Below are 17,596 nucleotides of genomic sequence, written 5' to 3'. Positions count from 1 at the left end.
GCACACTTTCTGGAGTAACTTCAGAAGTGGACATGTCTGCCTCCTAAGCAGTAGGATTCACCAGGACCTACTGACACAATAATTTAGACTCCTGCTTTGCTCCCCACTAAGCAGCCCTTTAATTTTCATGAATTAGTGATTTACAAGAACTTGGCTCACGATGCAGAATCAGGAAATGCGTAACTTCACAAGTAATAAGCTCGTACCTTATCTCACAGAAATTGCTTTTGATTTCATTAATTAGTCCAAATTTTAAAGGTAAATAATAAATGCCCATCCCCTCTCATACACGGTTCTGCTATCTATGCAGAAGATTTACGTAAACTGCAAAGTACTAACTCCATAACTCAGATTGCTGACTGAGACTGTGAAGACAAAATTACATTGTCCACAGAACCAAAACCAACTCTGGACATTTAAAATTGGTCATGGCTTTAAAACTATGGTCATATTTAAACTACACTGTACAGAGTAATCCCGCGCACACTTATCAGCTTGAATCCCAAAACAATGTAGTCACTACAGCACTGCAGCACACCCTTCTTTTGGCACATCTGTTTAACCAGGCACACCACCGCACTGATACGGCTACCCTTGAACTAGTTCTACAGACACAAGCACGGCATTCAGTTACTCAGACCTTCACAGCCCGAAGGTCACTGCACAGCCTGGGTACGCCGTTTGGCACACGCTGCCTTCAGCAGCGTTGCTTAACACCCCTGCCACTGCGAGTCTGTCATCACTTAACAGCCAGCCACTCTACGTAGGATTTTAAGATACAAATGAGAAATTATGAAATATGTTTTTTAAAAAAAATAAACAAGACAACAACTTCAGGAATTACAGCATGTGGGGAAAGAAGACAATCTTACTTAGCTGCAAACACATACTTCTAGGACACTGAGTTTTGTGAACATTGAGCAAAAATGGGGATAATGACTTACCTAAAATAAACAGGTACCAAAGATAAAGAACTCCAAAGATACCATATTCTAGATCTCACAAAATTTTTTTTTACTAACAGATTTGGAATCATAAACATAGCCTCCTTTAAATACATAAATAACATTTACTTGCTTTGGCAGAAATGCAAGTCTATATGAATACTTTTCCAATGTTAACTGTTCTTACTATGCAAGCATAATAGCTGTTTAAAGCACTTTGCAGAAGATCCTCATCAAGTGGCATTTTAACTAATAATATTTCCCATTTAATAGTAATCTCAACATAACTTGAGAAAGAAAGAAATATATTTAAAACTTCAATATCAAGTCAGCCAATGCAATCTGACGAAAAACATAATTCTGGTTACTCAATAAAATGGTATTAAATGGCCAAAGAAAAAAAAAAATAGGTACTTCATTAGATATTTCCCCACTTGTAAGAATTCAATAAATAATGTCAAATGGTGTGTGTGATAGGTAAGTATACTGTTCAACTCCCTAAAGACCTATGCTCTTACAAAACACTTGAGGCAGCAGGAAGTATTTCCACATCACGTTGAATATACAGAAAAACTCTAGTGAACTCTGATCACATTTCAAGAACTTGTACAGAATTATACAGCAGGAAAGCGTTCACAAATCCTTTCCTGACAGATCCTGTATCAGTACATTTTTCACTGGAGAGTGATGTAAGCATGATGGAGTTTAAAAACCAAACCTGAACAAGAACAAACTATGCAGCTCTGGTATGAGGCAAAAGGCTCCTATGCTAGGGATAGACCAAGCAGAAGCAAGGTCTTTGTCATCATTTTCATCTGTTCCACAGAAATACTGGCTTGGGAGCTGGCCACCTAACTTGAAGGTCCTGCTGTGCAGGGGTTTGTCTGAAGGCAAGGACTAAGTGGCATAGACCAAGGTTTAATCAAGCAGGTTCTATTAAACAGCCACCCCAGGCTAACGGTGGCAACACGCCCACTGAATCTGAGCGAAAAACATAGCAAAACAGAACTGAAAGGGAACTCTATTCCTAACAGGCTGCAACTTAACAATTTTTATTAAAGCTTTTCAAAATTGATGCAGAAGAATTTGCCTGATAAAACAAGTACCACGTCACACCATCACCAGGCTTCTCCACACTTCAAGTTCTCTTATCCAAAACTAGAGGTAAAGATTAAAATCAACATTATTTCTAGTTCCAGAAGCATTACAATTCATGTTATTTCAAGAGGGATTAATTTTTTATGAAAATGAAACTGCTGATATGAGATATTCCCATCCTGAAATCTTCTTGACTCTGTATTTCAGATTGCCATATGCAGCACCCAAATGCAAGGGTCCTCACGCCTACCAGCAACAACTGAGAACATCCCTCAGTTATAAAAATCTGTACCAGTGTAAGGCTATAACTTGACCTTTGAGATTAAGATTTTCTCCCTCAATAATAAATATCTCATTCTGCAATCCTTAAGGTTCATGTTAACATTTTAATTGGTACAGTGCAAAGGAAAATTTTGTCCTCTTGCCCCAAGAAATTTTGCTCTGCTGGCTTATGTCCAACTGCAGTATTCGATGCAGAAAACGAAAATATGATTACTACTACTTCTGTTTCCATCTTCCAAATGTTTTGAAAAGAACAAAGTACCAAATTCACTTGAGAAGGGTGCAGTTCAGAAGACTTAGAATAATTAAAACATTTCAAAGGAGTTAATCTGTCTTAACCATTGTAATTGAACTTCAGAGTACTCCCATCTTTACTTTACAAACAAGCCAATGGAAAACTAGAAACAACTTGCCCAAGACCATAAGAAAAACAGGAGGATTTGAAAACAGTGCATGGTTCAAACTATTGTTTCAGCCCTATTATTCAAATTGTTTAACTCTTTATGATGGTCCCTCTTGAATTCACAGACAATTTAACATACATCCCAAGTCCAGAATTAATTATCCACATCAAGGAACTGGCTTGAAAGACTACAATCACACTGAAGCTGCAACTGTGACTATCACATCAGTTAATACAGATATTAACATTACAGTATTTATTAATAACAACTTCCTTAAATTAAGTGCATGCTATCATAAATAAAAATAATTCATAATTAAAATACACATTTTCTTAAACAAATGAAGCGCATCATAAAAATATTCCAAGACCGAACTAGAAAAACCTAAAAGAAACCAACAACAATTCACCCTTGTAAGCAACAGTAATGGAATTTAAGCATTTGTGACTTTGTAGGGCAAGGCCTGCGAACACTACTTCAGTGTCCTTAAAACACCGTACTGCCTGGAACACAACATTCATACAGATACCTTGTTATGCTCTAATCACTTTGTTTAATTGCTGCCATACAGCATAAAGTTAATCACTGTGCAAGGTATCAACAACAAGAGTTACAAACTTCCCCCTGCTCCCCAAGATAAGGCAAGACCATGACACCGAAGTACACCTAGAAGTTAACTGAAAAACCCTCCATGGTACCTGGAACATGGCAGCAAAGCCACTAAATCGGTAACATTCAGCACTAGTTACCTTATGCAAGCTGCTCACAGATTTAACTCTATACGCAGCACATGGCCACAGTCCTTTACAAAAGTAAAAGTATCAGTAAAAGTGTCTATGATTGACTGGAAAAGGGGACCTAATCCTTCCCAAAAAGTGATGTGTTCTTTTGCTGTAGTGTTTTTTTATCCATATAGAAACAGTTACAAACCCAAAAAAATTCCAAGATCAAAAAAATCCACACATGGTGTCACTAGGGTACCTGTTCTTCAACAGACTAGGAAAGTAATTTTCTTTTATCATTATCCTCAAGCAATATCAAGCCTTATCCAGTCAGCAGCCCAGCCAGCTCCTTTTCATCCACACAGCAACCAGACACAAATGACAGAAGCTGGGAATCTACAGGTTGATCTTAATTTATTTCTAGAGAACAGTATACATGCTGAATTTCAATGCACATATATTAATTCATTTTGAGAGCTACATAAGAAACTCAAAATGTGAAACAGTAAGAATAGTAACCAGAAATTTAAAAGAAATCTATGACCACATCAGTCCTTTAAAAGGTTTGTCCTCCCTGTCCTCCAAGGACAGCTGTCTGCAGCTCTGCTAAAAAAATTCACAGCAGCTACATGCAGCCCCATCCCAGACAAGTTCAATATAACACGGATACTCGAGTTACATTTGGCTGATCTGACCACGAAAAGAATGGATTAAACCAGCAGGTCTTTACCTCATACTGCTACAGTGAAAAGTTTACCATTCCAGTAACATCTGTGGACGTTAGCTGGCCTGCCTGCTGACACATGACCCTCAAGAGGTTTGGTGGGAACCTTCTCAGTGTTTCAAGCAGAAGAGCACACGTGTGTAGGGCACAGGAAAGGACTGCTCATACAGAAAGAGCAGACATGCATGTCACCTCATCTGCTCAAAGCTGGGCCTGGACTTTCCTCTTAGTGGCAGGATGGGAAGCCAACCTCCCCAGCTGGCAGTGACTACACAATCTCTAAAAGCTGAGCTTGCATCTTGCCTGGAACAACATCTAAAAGTAAACTTGCGGAGTGGGAGCAAGGCAACTAACCCACACCAAACAGGAGTCTTTACTATGCAATATAAAGAGCTAAAGTGAAAAGATAATCTCCAAGGCTGACCAAGGCACCCAAAACACTTTGCAGAATGGAAAAAACATGCTACATTTCATACTGCATTTCTGAATCTTTTGTCTCACAAAGTCCTTCTAATCTCAATTTTCAAAAAGGAGCCTGAATGCTACACAGCTTATTGGCGTCACTGCCTGACGATACCCACTAAACTGTGCTAGGTCCCCCTCCAAACACCTGAGACGCCGTCAACTACCTCAGCACACACATTCAGTAACACCAGAAGGCAGCACTTCTCTTTATTTTCTGATACCTCCAAGTCATACATGAAGCCCTTCTGGAATCTATGAACACAGCAGAAACAAAAGGCAGAAGTTCATATCATCTTAGATGTTACTCTTCTCAAAATGCAACACCACCAAATTCCTGAACACTAAGCAGTTTCCTATGCCATTTTCTGATAATTTTATAAACTTGCCAGTCAGGCACTTGAATAAATGCATGCCCAAAAGAAGGCTAACTCAGGACTCATAATACAATCTGTGAATTTTTAAAACCATTTTTTTTGGTTGGTTGGTTTAAAAAAAAAAAGCTTCCAACAATAAAGGAGAATTTTTTTGTTTGTGGAAATTCGCATTCTAAATTCAAGTCTACTCTGAACATTTATAAATTGGCAGAGACATTCAAATATAGAGCAACTGATCACAATAATTAGCCTTTTTAAAAAAATATCTGACTTTCATTACATACATTATGAGAAACACACAGCAGAACAGCTACACAGAGCTTAGCTTGCTGGAAGATCTGGCATGTTCCAGCCATACAAAAGAGATCCTACTAAAAACACCACTGGCATCAGATTATGATCAGACATTAAGTGTTATCACCGTACCCTATTAGAAATTGAACTATATCCAGACTTTGTTCTATTATCTATAGAATATCTCCAGATGTTCCTCTAAACCCCACTGTTGATATGGCTACCCTCCTGTCTGCTTATTCCTCTGTAAACCAGTCTATGACCAGGAGGAAATGTGCATGTTAAACAACAAGGCAAGTTCTCAAAGCAATGCTAAACTACTTGCTATTAAACAACAGCCTCACACTGTATGACTCCAGAGTCTCACAGAAGATGCCAAATACCTATAAAAAAAAACAAAACGCATAGTCTTTACCTACCATAGGTGATGTATTCTTTATGTGTGAGATGAGAGATTATTAAAAAGACAAAACAGTGAATCTGAGCACTGGTAAGATTTTGTTATTAAAAATAAAAATATCCTTTACCCAGTTACAATTTCACTAGACTGGGAGTGGGGAGTAGAGGTCTCTTAATATCAACATGAGGAGACTGGAACTATTCCAGCACCATTACACATAACCCAACTAAATCCTCTTACTTTTTTTCCAGTAGTTTCCTATTCAGAAAATTAAAAACAAATCTTTGTAGCGTAGATACTTTATAATCGTTAACAACAGTTTCAAGACTATTTCAGTCACAACCTCAGACAGACTTTTAAGATCTCTGTAATAACAGACACTGGAAATCTTACTAACCCTAATCTTATTAAAATTTAGCCTTTACATGATAATAATAAAGCCTTGTATTTGTAAGGAAAGAGAGCACATCAGTCACCGCCACCCGCACTCCAAATCTACTAATGAAGACTCACAGAGACCTCAAACAGCTACAGGGTTGTTGCCACTGCTAAAATTAGACTGGTTCCAAAGTTTCTTGAGTGATTCAGAACTGTGAATTTCATATGAGTAGGTTTATTTTACAACAGATTGGCATAAGCAGACTTGACAGCCTGTTTATAAAGGTAAAAACTGAAGTGTTCACGTTAAACCTTGAAAGCTGTAAAATTATTCTGCTGCTCCAGGTAATTTCTTCCAGTATTTGCTATATTAAAGCAGGGGACAGAGCTGTACCTGATCTTATTTCTTTATAGACAAGCTTGATCAAAGATAATGAATAGATCCAGGAAATTCCTCCCTTCCAGAAATGATACCACATGTGAGGATTTGGTACCTTAAAATAAGGAACAGCAGCAGCAAGAAGAAAAATACCTTCGCAATAAAGAGGAAACAAACTTTTATTTATCAGTGAATTATGTACCAAGGTCACAGACACAAGGTCCTTTAGACTATGCCAAAAAGAATCTGCCATTTGTTTCGTAAAATCACTTATAAGAGTGTTTGTAACTAACTATAAATGTCAAGAACATTAGCTATCTGGTTTCAGTAATTTTATAAGTATAGGTCCTAAAGCCATAGTGTAAAAACATACTGTAACTACATTGTCCAGCTTAACGTGCACCACGTCTCTTCCTCTGTAGTGATAAATTTGGCTAAATACTGCAGCCTTGATAGATGGAAAATTACTATTAAATCACCAAATATTGGGAAGCCTGTATTTCTTTTGGGTCTCTTTGGCAAGAACCTGTTTGAAACACTGAATGCAGAGTTTTTACTATGTCATTTCAATGCATTAGGTTCACCTACAGCAGAACTAAAAAAAATACTGACTCAGTGTGAGACCTATCAGGACAATGGCCTAAAACCCGCAGTTACTCAGTTTTCCTATTCTAGCTCATGACACAATCGAATGCTTCCTCTAAAGCATACAGAAAGCTCAGGTTTATCAGAGACACCTGTCACACAATTTCTCCTCTTCTTTTCCTTCAGACTTCCCTACTCAAATGATCTAGTCTGAAATACTCAAGTTTCACAGCCAGACCTACACGAAAGCTTACTAACTCAGTGTGGATGTAATTCTTAGTTCAGAATGTAATTCTACCTAAACTAGCCTTTAGGTAGAAAAGCTGCCACATGAATCATGAGTAAGAAGCAAGACCAAACATTCCATATCGACAGAGTGAGACAAAGCACGCTTGTTACAGTTGGAAAGTCACCAAGCTGAAAAAACACCCTCATGAGAAGGTGTAAGAACCAGAACTAAATTCCACAAAGTCACCATGAGGTCTAGTTTAATTCAGTCTGAAATTAAAAAAAATAAAAATAAAAAATCATCATTGGTAATGGAGCAGCTCCATTTTTTTCCTCATTTCAATGTCAGGCGATTAGGATTTCACAAAGTCATACATGTCTTTATTCCAGCCACTAAGAGAGTCTTTATTCTACCCACTAAGAGAGTCTTGCTCTTCCCAACAACAAACAAGGTCTTTAGTCAGCAATCATCATATCTGTTCCTGGGAAACGTAAGCCATGTTCTGCTTCCTTTGAACTTTAGAAGTGCATGTCCCATAGTTAGAATAGACTTCTCTTGTGCTCCTTCTGTAGCTTAAGAGCATTGCTTGGATAAAGTTTTACATTTAACATGATTTCACTGGTGTGAAAAAAATGTCAAGGTAGAATAAATGGCATCCAACAGTCTTTTGGTTGTTCCGAACTGAAGGTCAAGTTAAATTTGTTAATTTGTCTACCTCTGTTTCTCATTTGGAGAATGACAGAATGTGGCAAAGGAACTGGTTATCCTGTACAATGACTGGTTTTAATCAAAAGGTATGAACATAAAGCTAACTTTGAAGTCCACAACGCCCTTGAGAACGTGGCAACAACTCACACAGGCACTCTGTTTCAGCAACAGATACATTCAAAGACACAGGCTGAAACCCACTGTCAGCCGCGCTAATGATAATGAACCAAAGTAATGAATATGGCAATTTGGAATGAGCAAGGTGTTAAATCTTAGCATGAATCTGTGATAATCCATGGAGGTATCAATACAGATGAGAATTTCCTCTAAAAACCTTTGAATTTGCAGAATTCACAAGCCATAAAATAAGAAGCATCTCTCAAAACAATCTACCTGGGAATCAAATAATTATTCTCATGCTCCTAGAATTTCATGCATGAGTGGCCTTTGTATTATCAGATCTCTTCAGGCTCTCGGACAACATACCAAAGAGATGAGAGAGTCAAGGACAATCGCAGTCAGAGCAAAGTCCCAGCATTACCTGTGTCAATGCTTCCGAGTGCTCTAGTAAAGATAGGTAAAGAAAGGAGGGATAGAAGAGGCAGAAAACCTTCTGGCCACATAGAAAGGATTGACTCTTCCTGTAATTAATGCATGAGGAAAGCAGATATGTTGCTTCAAAACAGCAAAACATACCTCTGGATGTAGTTTCCATGCCATCTACCTTCTGCCTCCAAGCCAACTGCCTATAACATTTATTTTCACTGGACTGTAAAAATAAATCAATAGCATCTTCTACTTAAGTCAGCAGGGAATGAACAAAAAAAATAGTCACATCACACGTGAGGCCGAGTTTATGGGAACACATGTTTAAAGCCGTACTGTCCAAGACCTTCTGCAGTTCGTATCTGTGCTCTTATTTAGCCCAGAACCCTTACCCCTAAGCAAGCGAGCTGACACTCCCAGCACACACAGGAAGCTATAGCTGTTGCTTTGCCTGTTGGAAAGCCTGACCTCAGTGTGCTTTCATCTATAAGATAAATGACCCTAGAATATTTCAAGATCATGAACTTGGTAGAAAACAGATAACAACAGAGGGAGAACAAGCAGTTATGCAGTAGCCTCATCTGAAAATATTTACTTAAAACCTGCTAATCCCAGGAAAGACAGAAGCAAACATGAATAATGCCCTTCAGAGATCCACTATACCAGTAATACCAGCTCCTCCAATCTCTCACAACCAGAAGTCAGTTCTGCTTTCCAATTAAAAAAAACCCCACAAACCAAAAAACCAAAAAACCCAACCCACACTTACAGACACCAGTTTTGCAAAGGTCAGTTAACACTATCTCTACAACATTCCTTCCCTTTCAGTCTTATTAGATACACTAGTATTTCACGAATCCTCAAAAAAAACTCGACTACTAAATGAAAGAATTGTGCTCCTACAGAAAAGCCTAAGAAAATATTAATAAGAAATTCAGATACAGAAGTTAAGTATCAGCTGATGTAAAGACTTTCACAGGATTTTGTTAACAATAACTAATTTTGATTTAAAAGGTTTCTGTACCTTTTTTCTTCTTGAATTTGTTGAGATAGCTGAAGTTCACAAAACATACAATAATCTCTAATATCATCACAACTAGCATTTTTATCTGTCAGTCATCTAATCTACAGTCAAGTGATCCATGGAAACCAAGTCCCCAGAGCTGGAAGGTCTTTTATAAAACTAAATTATTTAGATACTCATAAGTGAAGTCCAAACAGTAAAGTTTTTGTATTTGCTGTACAAGTAGAAACTGTTCTTCATTTCCTAAAGTCACATGCTGAGTTAGCCAATTCTAAAAGCAGTTGTCCTGGACCCGTTTCAGCATTCCTTCAGGAAAACACACTGTTATTGAAACAAATACATCTTTTTTAAGTTCTAATACTTTGTTTCAGTAAAAGACAAATTTTTAAAAAAATATATATATAAAAAAAAAATCGCAGCCCGTGTCAGTTCTTGAATGGCAGCAAAGAAGCTCAAGAAACAAGGTATCTTTGGAAGCAGCACGTAAGAGCTGCCAATCACTTCTGCTAACGATCCCTTCCTTGATCATACACGTAGACCACATCATCACCCAAACCACACGTTAAACAGTAGTGAGCACACGCAAACATAATCTTATTTCACAACACAGAACTCAGCAGTTAAAAATAGAGGAGAAAGACTTGGGTCAGAAAGCGTCTATGCAAATCACGAGCTTGATTAAGGCCGCAGAAGAAGCAAACACATCCTTTCAGTAGGTACTTTCAAAAGATACGGTAAAATTTAATGTTACTAATAAATCCCTAGTGAAATTTGGTTATAACATTCCACAGAAGTTCTGGTTACTTGTGCAAACGCATCTGTAGCATTTTGAACCACAGCAATTTCTGGGGCTCGGGTTTTTTTGTTGTGGTTTTTTTTTATTTACATCATGCATGATGTGAAAATACTCATCTTGGAAGTAAATTTACGAAAGAAACTTCACTATGCTTCTACCTACAATACAACAGATTAGATTGGATGACCCAGAAATACACCAACATATCAAATTTCTATGTCCAGTATTTAGCTTCTGACCTAGTCCCTGTTCTACCTTGCTTTGTACCCCCTTACCAAGCACCGGGCAGAAAGGGATCTCTTTCTTCCCCTTCAAGCCCTTACTTCTTTTTCTGGCAGCACTATTGGAAGACTCTTAACCTCCTCACTCTGTAACAGGAAATTTCTTATCCTCTTCATCTCTTTAAAAAAAAAACAAAAACACCCACCACTAAATCTTGAGAAGTTTTCCTTATCATGGATTGATTTATGCACAAGTCTTCCTCTGCAAGCTTGGCAAAAATCTTCATCTGTTTCTCTCTCCAACACAAACTCTTCTACATCTCATCACCCACACTCACCTCCTTTCTTCCTCAAGCTCCTACCACCACCACAATACCTTTGTGATTGCCATAGCAGCAAATGAAACATCGGCTGAATGTTATTTGCTTTCTGAAAGGCTACGGGCTGTACAGCTCATTTCCGCACTTGGTTTCAAGGAGAGTAACAGAAGAAAGGACAAAACAGCCATGGGAGAGACCATATGCAAGAGTCTGTGGGAAGCACTAAAAATTACCCATCACCACTTGCACTATCCTCTTGGGCAGGATGCTACAGTTGCAGTAGCAGCTCTCAGAAAGGCATAGCTATGAAATACTAACGAATGCTTCCTAGATTGGGGTTTTTTATTAGGATGCATTGCAGGCAACTAGTTAGACAGGTTTGCTTTAGTTCTGCTGCTCCTTCTCACACACATTAAGAGCATTCAGTGGTAACAAGTATTTTCATGATATGCAGGTAAATCTAGTATTTACGTTTACTTACCTATTGAGAGATTGTAGTGAGGCATGAACACCTTCAGCCATTCTACCTTCCTCAACATAATAAGTTTCATCAAGAAAAAATAAAAATAACAATAAAAAGAAAGTGAGGAGCAAAACACAGCTTTTCAGATACCATCATTGGTAAAGATTCTGCTGCAGAGAAAGCTAATTGTTCATGATCAAATACATTGTTTTCTGACGTGGGTCAGTATTTCAGTGTCACAGGATTACATTCCTAAACACCAACTACAGCTGAAAACTCAAGTTATTTACATTCAAGACAATGTCAAGTAGAGGAAAGAATAAGATGTAAATATATAAATTATAGACTCTCAAATAGGCTACAAGTATGAACTCGCACTGGTACGTAACACTCCAGTTTCACATTCAATATAATTATAATCCTTCCCACATCAGCGAGCTGCCTCTCTCTCAACAGTAAACATGTACCCATTCCCCTGTGATTTTACCACCAACATTTTTCATTTGTAGCATTTAGTCAACTTGAGTGCAAGTTTCACTTCCTGACGTGCTTGTGCTATACGACTTCAGTAATTTAAGTTCTGCAGAATAACAATATGGGGAGAACAGTACGCAAACTATTGCTGTACAAATACTGATTTAAGAAAATAAAATTACCTTTGCCTCTTCTACACTTAAAGCTTTCTACCACGACAGCGATCTCAGTTGTAAGTGTGACCAGACGCAACCTCTGAACAGCACCATGATCTTAGCAGAAAGTCCAAGCACAGAAAGCCACCCCAGGAGAATGCCTGTTTTTCCAATAGAGCCATGTCTCACAGCATACTATTTTTTCCTCTCTTAATCAATACTTTTTCCACTTCTGCTTCAAACAAATAAGACTCATCAAATATAAAAACTAAAACAAACAAAAAGTTACACGGCCAGGACCACAGCCAGCATTCCTAGGTTAAATACACTTGCCTTGGCTATGTACTTCGTCTTCCTTTCTCTTCCCATGCCCTAACTTTCACTTGACTCTTGTGTGGACTTCGATGCTATAAGCACTTCAGATCTGCATTAAAAACTTTACATTAATGCTTCTGCACACTGGTATCAGTCCAAGGAAGAAAACAGACTCTCCTCTTTAATTACAGTACTCAAAAAATGGGGGGGAGAGGGGGAAGAGAAGATTTAATTTGTTACAGCGATGTTTTTGGACTTGCAGGGCTGTTGCCCAATTTCCAAAAAGGAATTCTGTATTTGACAGCCAAGGTGAAACCCGTTTTATACAAATTCTCTTGTTTGAAAGTTACAGATACATTAACAACTAAGTAATCTGACAAGTTACAAACAGTGATTTTTTAAAAAAAAAAAAAAAAAAAAAAAAAAAGAGTGTATTACTGTATCAGCATATAAATCTACATGCTTCATTCAGCTGATACATTGTACAGTACAGGGCAGTGTCAAACCTTTTATACTTGCCAAAGGATAACATGGCAGGAGAGTCTGCCAGGGCAGCATCAGCGAGCGTGGGAGCTGCCCAGGGTGCAACTCCTGGCCCTTCTGCTGCCATCATCTTGGAAGCTGATCTGTCTGCATTTCTGTCACTCCCTCCGTAACAAGATTAAAAATCACATACCTGCTTTTTAGAAGGTGTTTTGAAATGTACAGAGTAAAAATATTACCTACACAGTTACTTGGAAAGAAAAGAAAATGTTTGTAATTTTATTTTAATAACCTCTGTTGCCCAAACCCACAGCAAGTCAAAGGAAAGTAATGCAGCCATAGTGTGAGAGAAAGCAGCCAGCTCAATTGTTTCTTTAAAGGTAAGTTTAAAACAAGCAGCAATAACTAGAAAGGTTTTATTCACATGAAGATTTCAGCTTTTGCAAGTGTTACATCTGCTGTCGCTGCTACAGAATGAAGAACAGAGTGCCCTATTTTCTACTTGACTCGTGCATCCCGTTACTCCTTGCGTGCTCCTGACTAACCACGAGTGGTAACTTTTCAGCTCGTTGACCTGTCCAAACATCCCCCTGCAAGTGCACTGACATCCTGGTGAAGGAACAGAAATACTTTGTAGTGGCCTGGATTGACAGACTGATCTTTCCTAAAGAGTAAAGGGAAATAATTCAGGCATACACAACAAACAAACAGAATTCCCAGGCCTCACTTTATCCTAAAAATCACCTGCCATATGATAAGGAGATACAGGAAGTGAAACAGCTAAGCACAACATCGTGGCTTAAACTGTGACTGAAGAAGCAGTAAGGAATGTACCAAGGAGAGGTAAGGCATGAAACGAAGTCACACTTCCCTAAGCACGACTGGAAAAATTGCGTTGTTTTACTAGACAAATGTGAACAAGTGTCCACAAAAACATTAGTGAAAGTCAGCATGATGTTTTGAGGCAGGACACACACACAAATATTGTTACAGATTTTCCAGACACATAAAGAGCTAAAAACACCAATACCTGGATTCCAGTCACGAGGCTTATATCGCTATTTTCCCCCCTTCAAAGCTGCTGGTCCAGTTTTTGCATACACTGAAATAAACCATTAGACACCCCTATTTTCTAGCCCTTCTAGACTACAGGATGAATGTTAATGAAAGTTTTGTAAACCCAGGTGCCTAATTTAGCTAAATGCATAATGCAGGTAGTACCACTAGACTTCATCAGAGTACACAAACACTACTAAAACAAATGGAAGCTGCAGGTGCTCAACATCTTCAAAAACATGCTCAGGCAGTGCATGCAAATGTCACACTTCACACCAACATTGTTCAAATCTGACTACCTATTTTAAAGAAAAAAGAAAATATTTTAACTTTCATAGAAATCAATCAGCTCACTAGAAACATGCCGAAATTTTATTCTATTCTAGGCTGAAAAAGGCAAACTAAGCTGTTACTTTGATCAAAAAACTGTTTTTATGCCCAAGCCATTCACAGAGATCTAAGCAATGCAACCACTTTTTTTACAAGCATTTTATCGAACAGCTTGCCAAGCTCCGCATAAACACATTTTACTATTTCATAAAGTGTATATGCCAAGTTTTTGAAACATGAAGTGACAGGCTCTCAGTGGAATTTCTGTAGAGCTACAAGGTTCTTATTGCCCTCAGCCTCCCGAGACTGTAAATTGACTGTAAGAAGCAAGTAGCCAGAATCTTTTTCTTTCATACAGGAATGCCTTGCAAATTTGAAATACTGAAACAGTCTCTGAGATCAGCCAAAGAAGAATTCCTTTACACGAGGATAAAAATCCCCCAGTGATCACCACACTATAAATATGCATCACTGTTAGGTTTCTGTTGCCAGCACTGGAAAAAGTTTCTCTCTGTCATTAAGGACCCTTTAAAGTTAAGAACTGATGCTAAATATCCCCCACCCCGCAGAGATATTTTGGCTAGATGTATTCATAAGGAATTCACCCTATCTTAAGGATTTCAGTTGTTTTCTAAAGTTTTCTAACTTTCTAACTTTCACCCAAGGTCCTAAAGTTACACAAAACCAGCTGCAAGTGAAGTCAACAATGCCAGAAAAAGGGAAACAAAAAAAAAAAAAAAAAAAGAATAACCCAGTTTTCAAGCTAATGAAGTAACCCCCCCGAGTACATAGTATAGATGCATTTGTGCCATATTGTACTGCATCTCAGTCTATCTGCCTGCCCGCTGAAACTTTGCATTTGCTTTTACCAGTCAGTTTCCTTACGGCTCAGGGTCTCCCTTGGATTATTCCCAGCTCTGAAACATAAGACTATCTTTTTATCATGCTTACTCTTGCTTTGCTACCCATTTTTTCTTTATAAGACTATTATTATTGTGGTGGTTTTGAAGACACGGCCTTTACGGTGCTTTACAGCATCAATGTAATTCTTGCTTTCCACTGCCAATGACGGAAATTAAACAGTTAAGTTTGAAACAGACATCAAATTTCTTTTTTTTTTCATGAAATGGTAAATTCAAACCTCTGCCTGTTTTATGCTGTTCTTACCAACAGTGATTTTAGAATTACCATATCAAAGCACAGCAAAAAAAACACATAACCAGCATTTTGGGTGTTTTCACTACTGCTTCCTCTCACACACACATATACACACACACACACACATAAATAAATTAGAACTTAAAAAAAAAACCACAACTGCTAAACCCACAAATATTAGAAGAGCTCCATGGCAGCTATAATACCCAGAAAGGCTTTATTAACATTTCCTTTTCAAGTTAGTTATGCTATAGTATTCTTTATGTTGCAGAGCAAGCTAGTCAGAACCAGAGCTCATTTCGCAGCGTTTAATCCCGCACCTGAATTAGTGTGCTACCTTTCAGTTATTAATCACTGATACTACAACCTCCTTAACTTTTCAAGACACACATGAATGCAATTTACTCCCACAGGAAAATCCCTTGACTTCTCTATTAATCAAAAGCAGCAGCATTCCATTAACCACTTCCAAAACTTTATTTTTAAAATTGCTGGTTTTTCCATATTCAGTCTTTTCTTTTTCAAAGTTTCAGCTGCCTCTAATGGAAGGCTAGCACTCTTTGCCTTTCTGGTAGAAAGGTATCACCTCTGATTTGCCAGTGCGTTTTAATCAAACTTTACAGTATGCTTAGAACATTTCTATAAATGTAGTCCATGTTTGTCCACTATTCACAAGCCACAGTGAAAAAGTGCTTTTCTGAACGAAAAGGGTTGTATTCGGAAGCTGCACCTGCACGAGAGCCTCACTCAGGCCTCGACACTGCTCCTCTCCAACGAGCGCACCCCAGCTAAGCAATCCCAAATTGCGATCCGAGTTCCCCATCGCTCTCTTAAACACAGCACACCGAAAATGGCATCCAAGGGACACCTGTCCCGTGGTGCCAGCTGTCTTTTCCCCAAGGAAAAGAAGGGAGCCCTGCTTAGCCAACATACGTTGGCTTAACGGCTAAATGACCTCTCTGGATCTAGCCAACAGCCAAGTATTTGCGGACGGGTATCGTGGTCTCGCATGGGAAATGGGGGGCGATGGAGTCGCACGCCCCGCAGAGCGGGGCGGCAGGTACTGACAGAAGCTGCCAGCTCTGCCTGCGAGGAGCCTCCCAGCCACGCCGCCAAGCCAAGCCTGCCCGGTGCTGGGCTCAGCAGGGTGCCGGGGGCTGGGGCCAGACCAGGGACCAACACACTCCCCGGGGTTTTCCCGGGACGCTCGGGCGCATCGGCCCGACCGGGAGAACCCGGGGAGGGGCGGTCAGCAGCCAGGTGCTCCTCGCATCAAACTTGCTCGTTCTCCAACCGCCTGCAAGTTCTCCGAGCAGGATGTCAAAGCGCGAACGCGGTCACACAAAAGATGATGAAAGCGATGACCTGAAACCCGCTGTGAACACTAAAGGCGATCCCAACGGCACAGCCTGCTGACACAGCACACACACACACACACCCCCCACACCCCCCGCCCGCCGCGCCGGGGGAGGGGGCAGAGCGGGACGCGCCATCGGGGCCTCGGCCGCCACCGGCGGAGCGCTGCCGCGTCCCACGGCCGTCAGGACGGAGGGCACACGGGGGGACGGCGGTAGCGGGGCGGCGGGCGCAGCCACGGGGCAGAGGCGGGCGGGCGGGCTCGTCTTCCCCTCACGCGACGCCAGGGCTCGGCGGGCAACCGGGAACCGACCGGCGCTCGCACACGCACAGGGCCGCGGGCCGCCCCCCGCCGCAGGGCACCGGGGCCCGCTCCCGGAGCGGGGCGGGGGTTGTCTGGGCGGGCTCCGCGCTCCGGCCCCCCCGCGCTGCCAGAAACTTTCCGGGGAAGGGAAGGGAGGGGAGGGGAGGGCGCCGGGGGGGGAGAAGGGGGGGGCCCCGCCGGCCGTTGGCGGCGCGGCCCGGCGGCGCGGCCCTTACCCGTCCTTGCGGCGGGCCTTGTAGACGTGCCCGTAGGTGCCTCTGCCCACTTTGCAGCCCTCGTACTCGAACAGGTCCTCCACCCGCTCGCGCTCGGCCGCCAGCTTCGACTTGAACTCGTAGTCCATGTCTTGCCCATGGGCGGGGAGGGACGGGCAGGGGACGCGGCGGCCGGATCAGCACCCCCGGCTGGCGGAGCCCCCTCCCGGCGCCGCCATTTCCGGGGCTCGGCGGGGGCGGCGGGCGGGCGGGGGAATGGGGCGGGGGGGGGGGGGGGCGGTTTGTTTTTGTTTTGGTTTGGGGCTTTTTGGCGGGGGGAGGGGGTGCGCTCCGCCGCCACCCGCTTCAACTGGGCTCCTCGCGGCGCGGCGCG

At 40.9% G+C, this 17,596-nt stretch overlaps 1 protein-coding gene across 2 annotated transcripts in view; it reads right to left on the bottom strand.

The window, feature by feature from the left end:
• Window positions 1–17,351, bottom strand: part of CDK19 (cyclin dependent kinase 19) — a 130,465-nt gene extending 113,114 nt beyond the window's left edge. For both annotated transcript variants that reach the window (XM_086482435.1, XM_086482436.1), the window contains exon 1: window positions 17,224–17,351. In XM_086482435.1, coding sequence (XP_086338561.1) covers window positions 17,224–17,351 — 128 coding nt within the window. The remainder of the gene's footprint in view (window positions 1–17,223) is intronic.
• Window positions 17,352–17,596: the final 245 nt, after the last annotated feature.

Source organism: Leptosomus discolor, chromosome 2 (genome assembly GCF_034619465.1).
Source record: "Leptosomus discolor isolate bLepDis1 chromosome 2, bLepDis1.hap2, whole genome shotgun sequence".
In the NCBI taxonomy this organism is placed as follows: Eukaryota; Metazoa; Chordata; class Aves; order Leptosomiformes; family Leptosomidae; genus Leptosomus; species Leptosomus discolor.
This window is presented reverse-complemented; position numbering and strand designations above follow the sequence as displayed.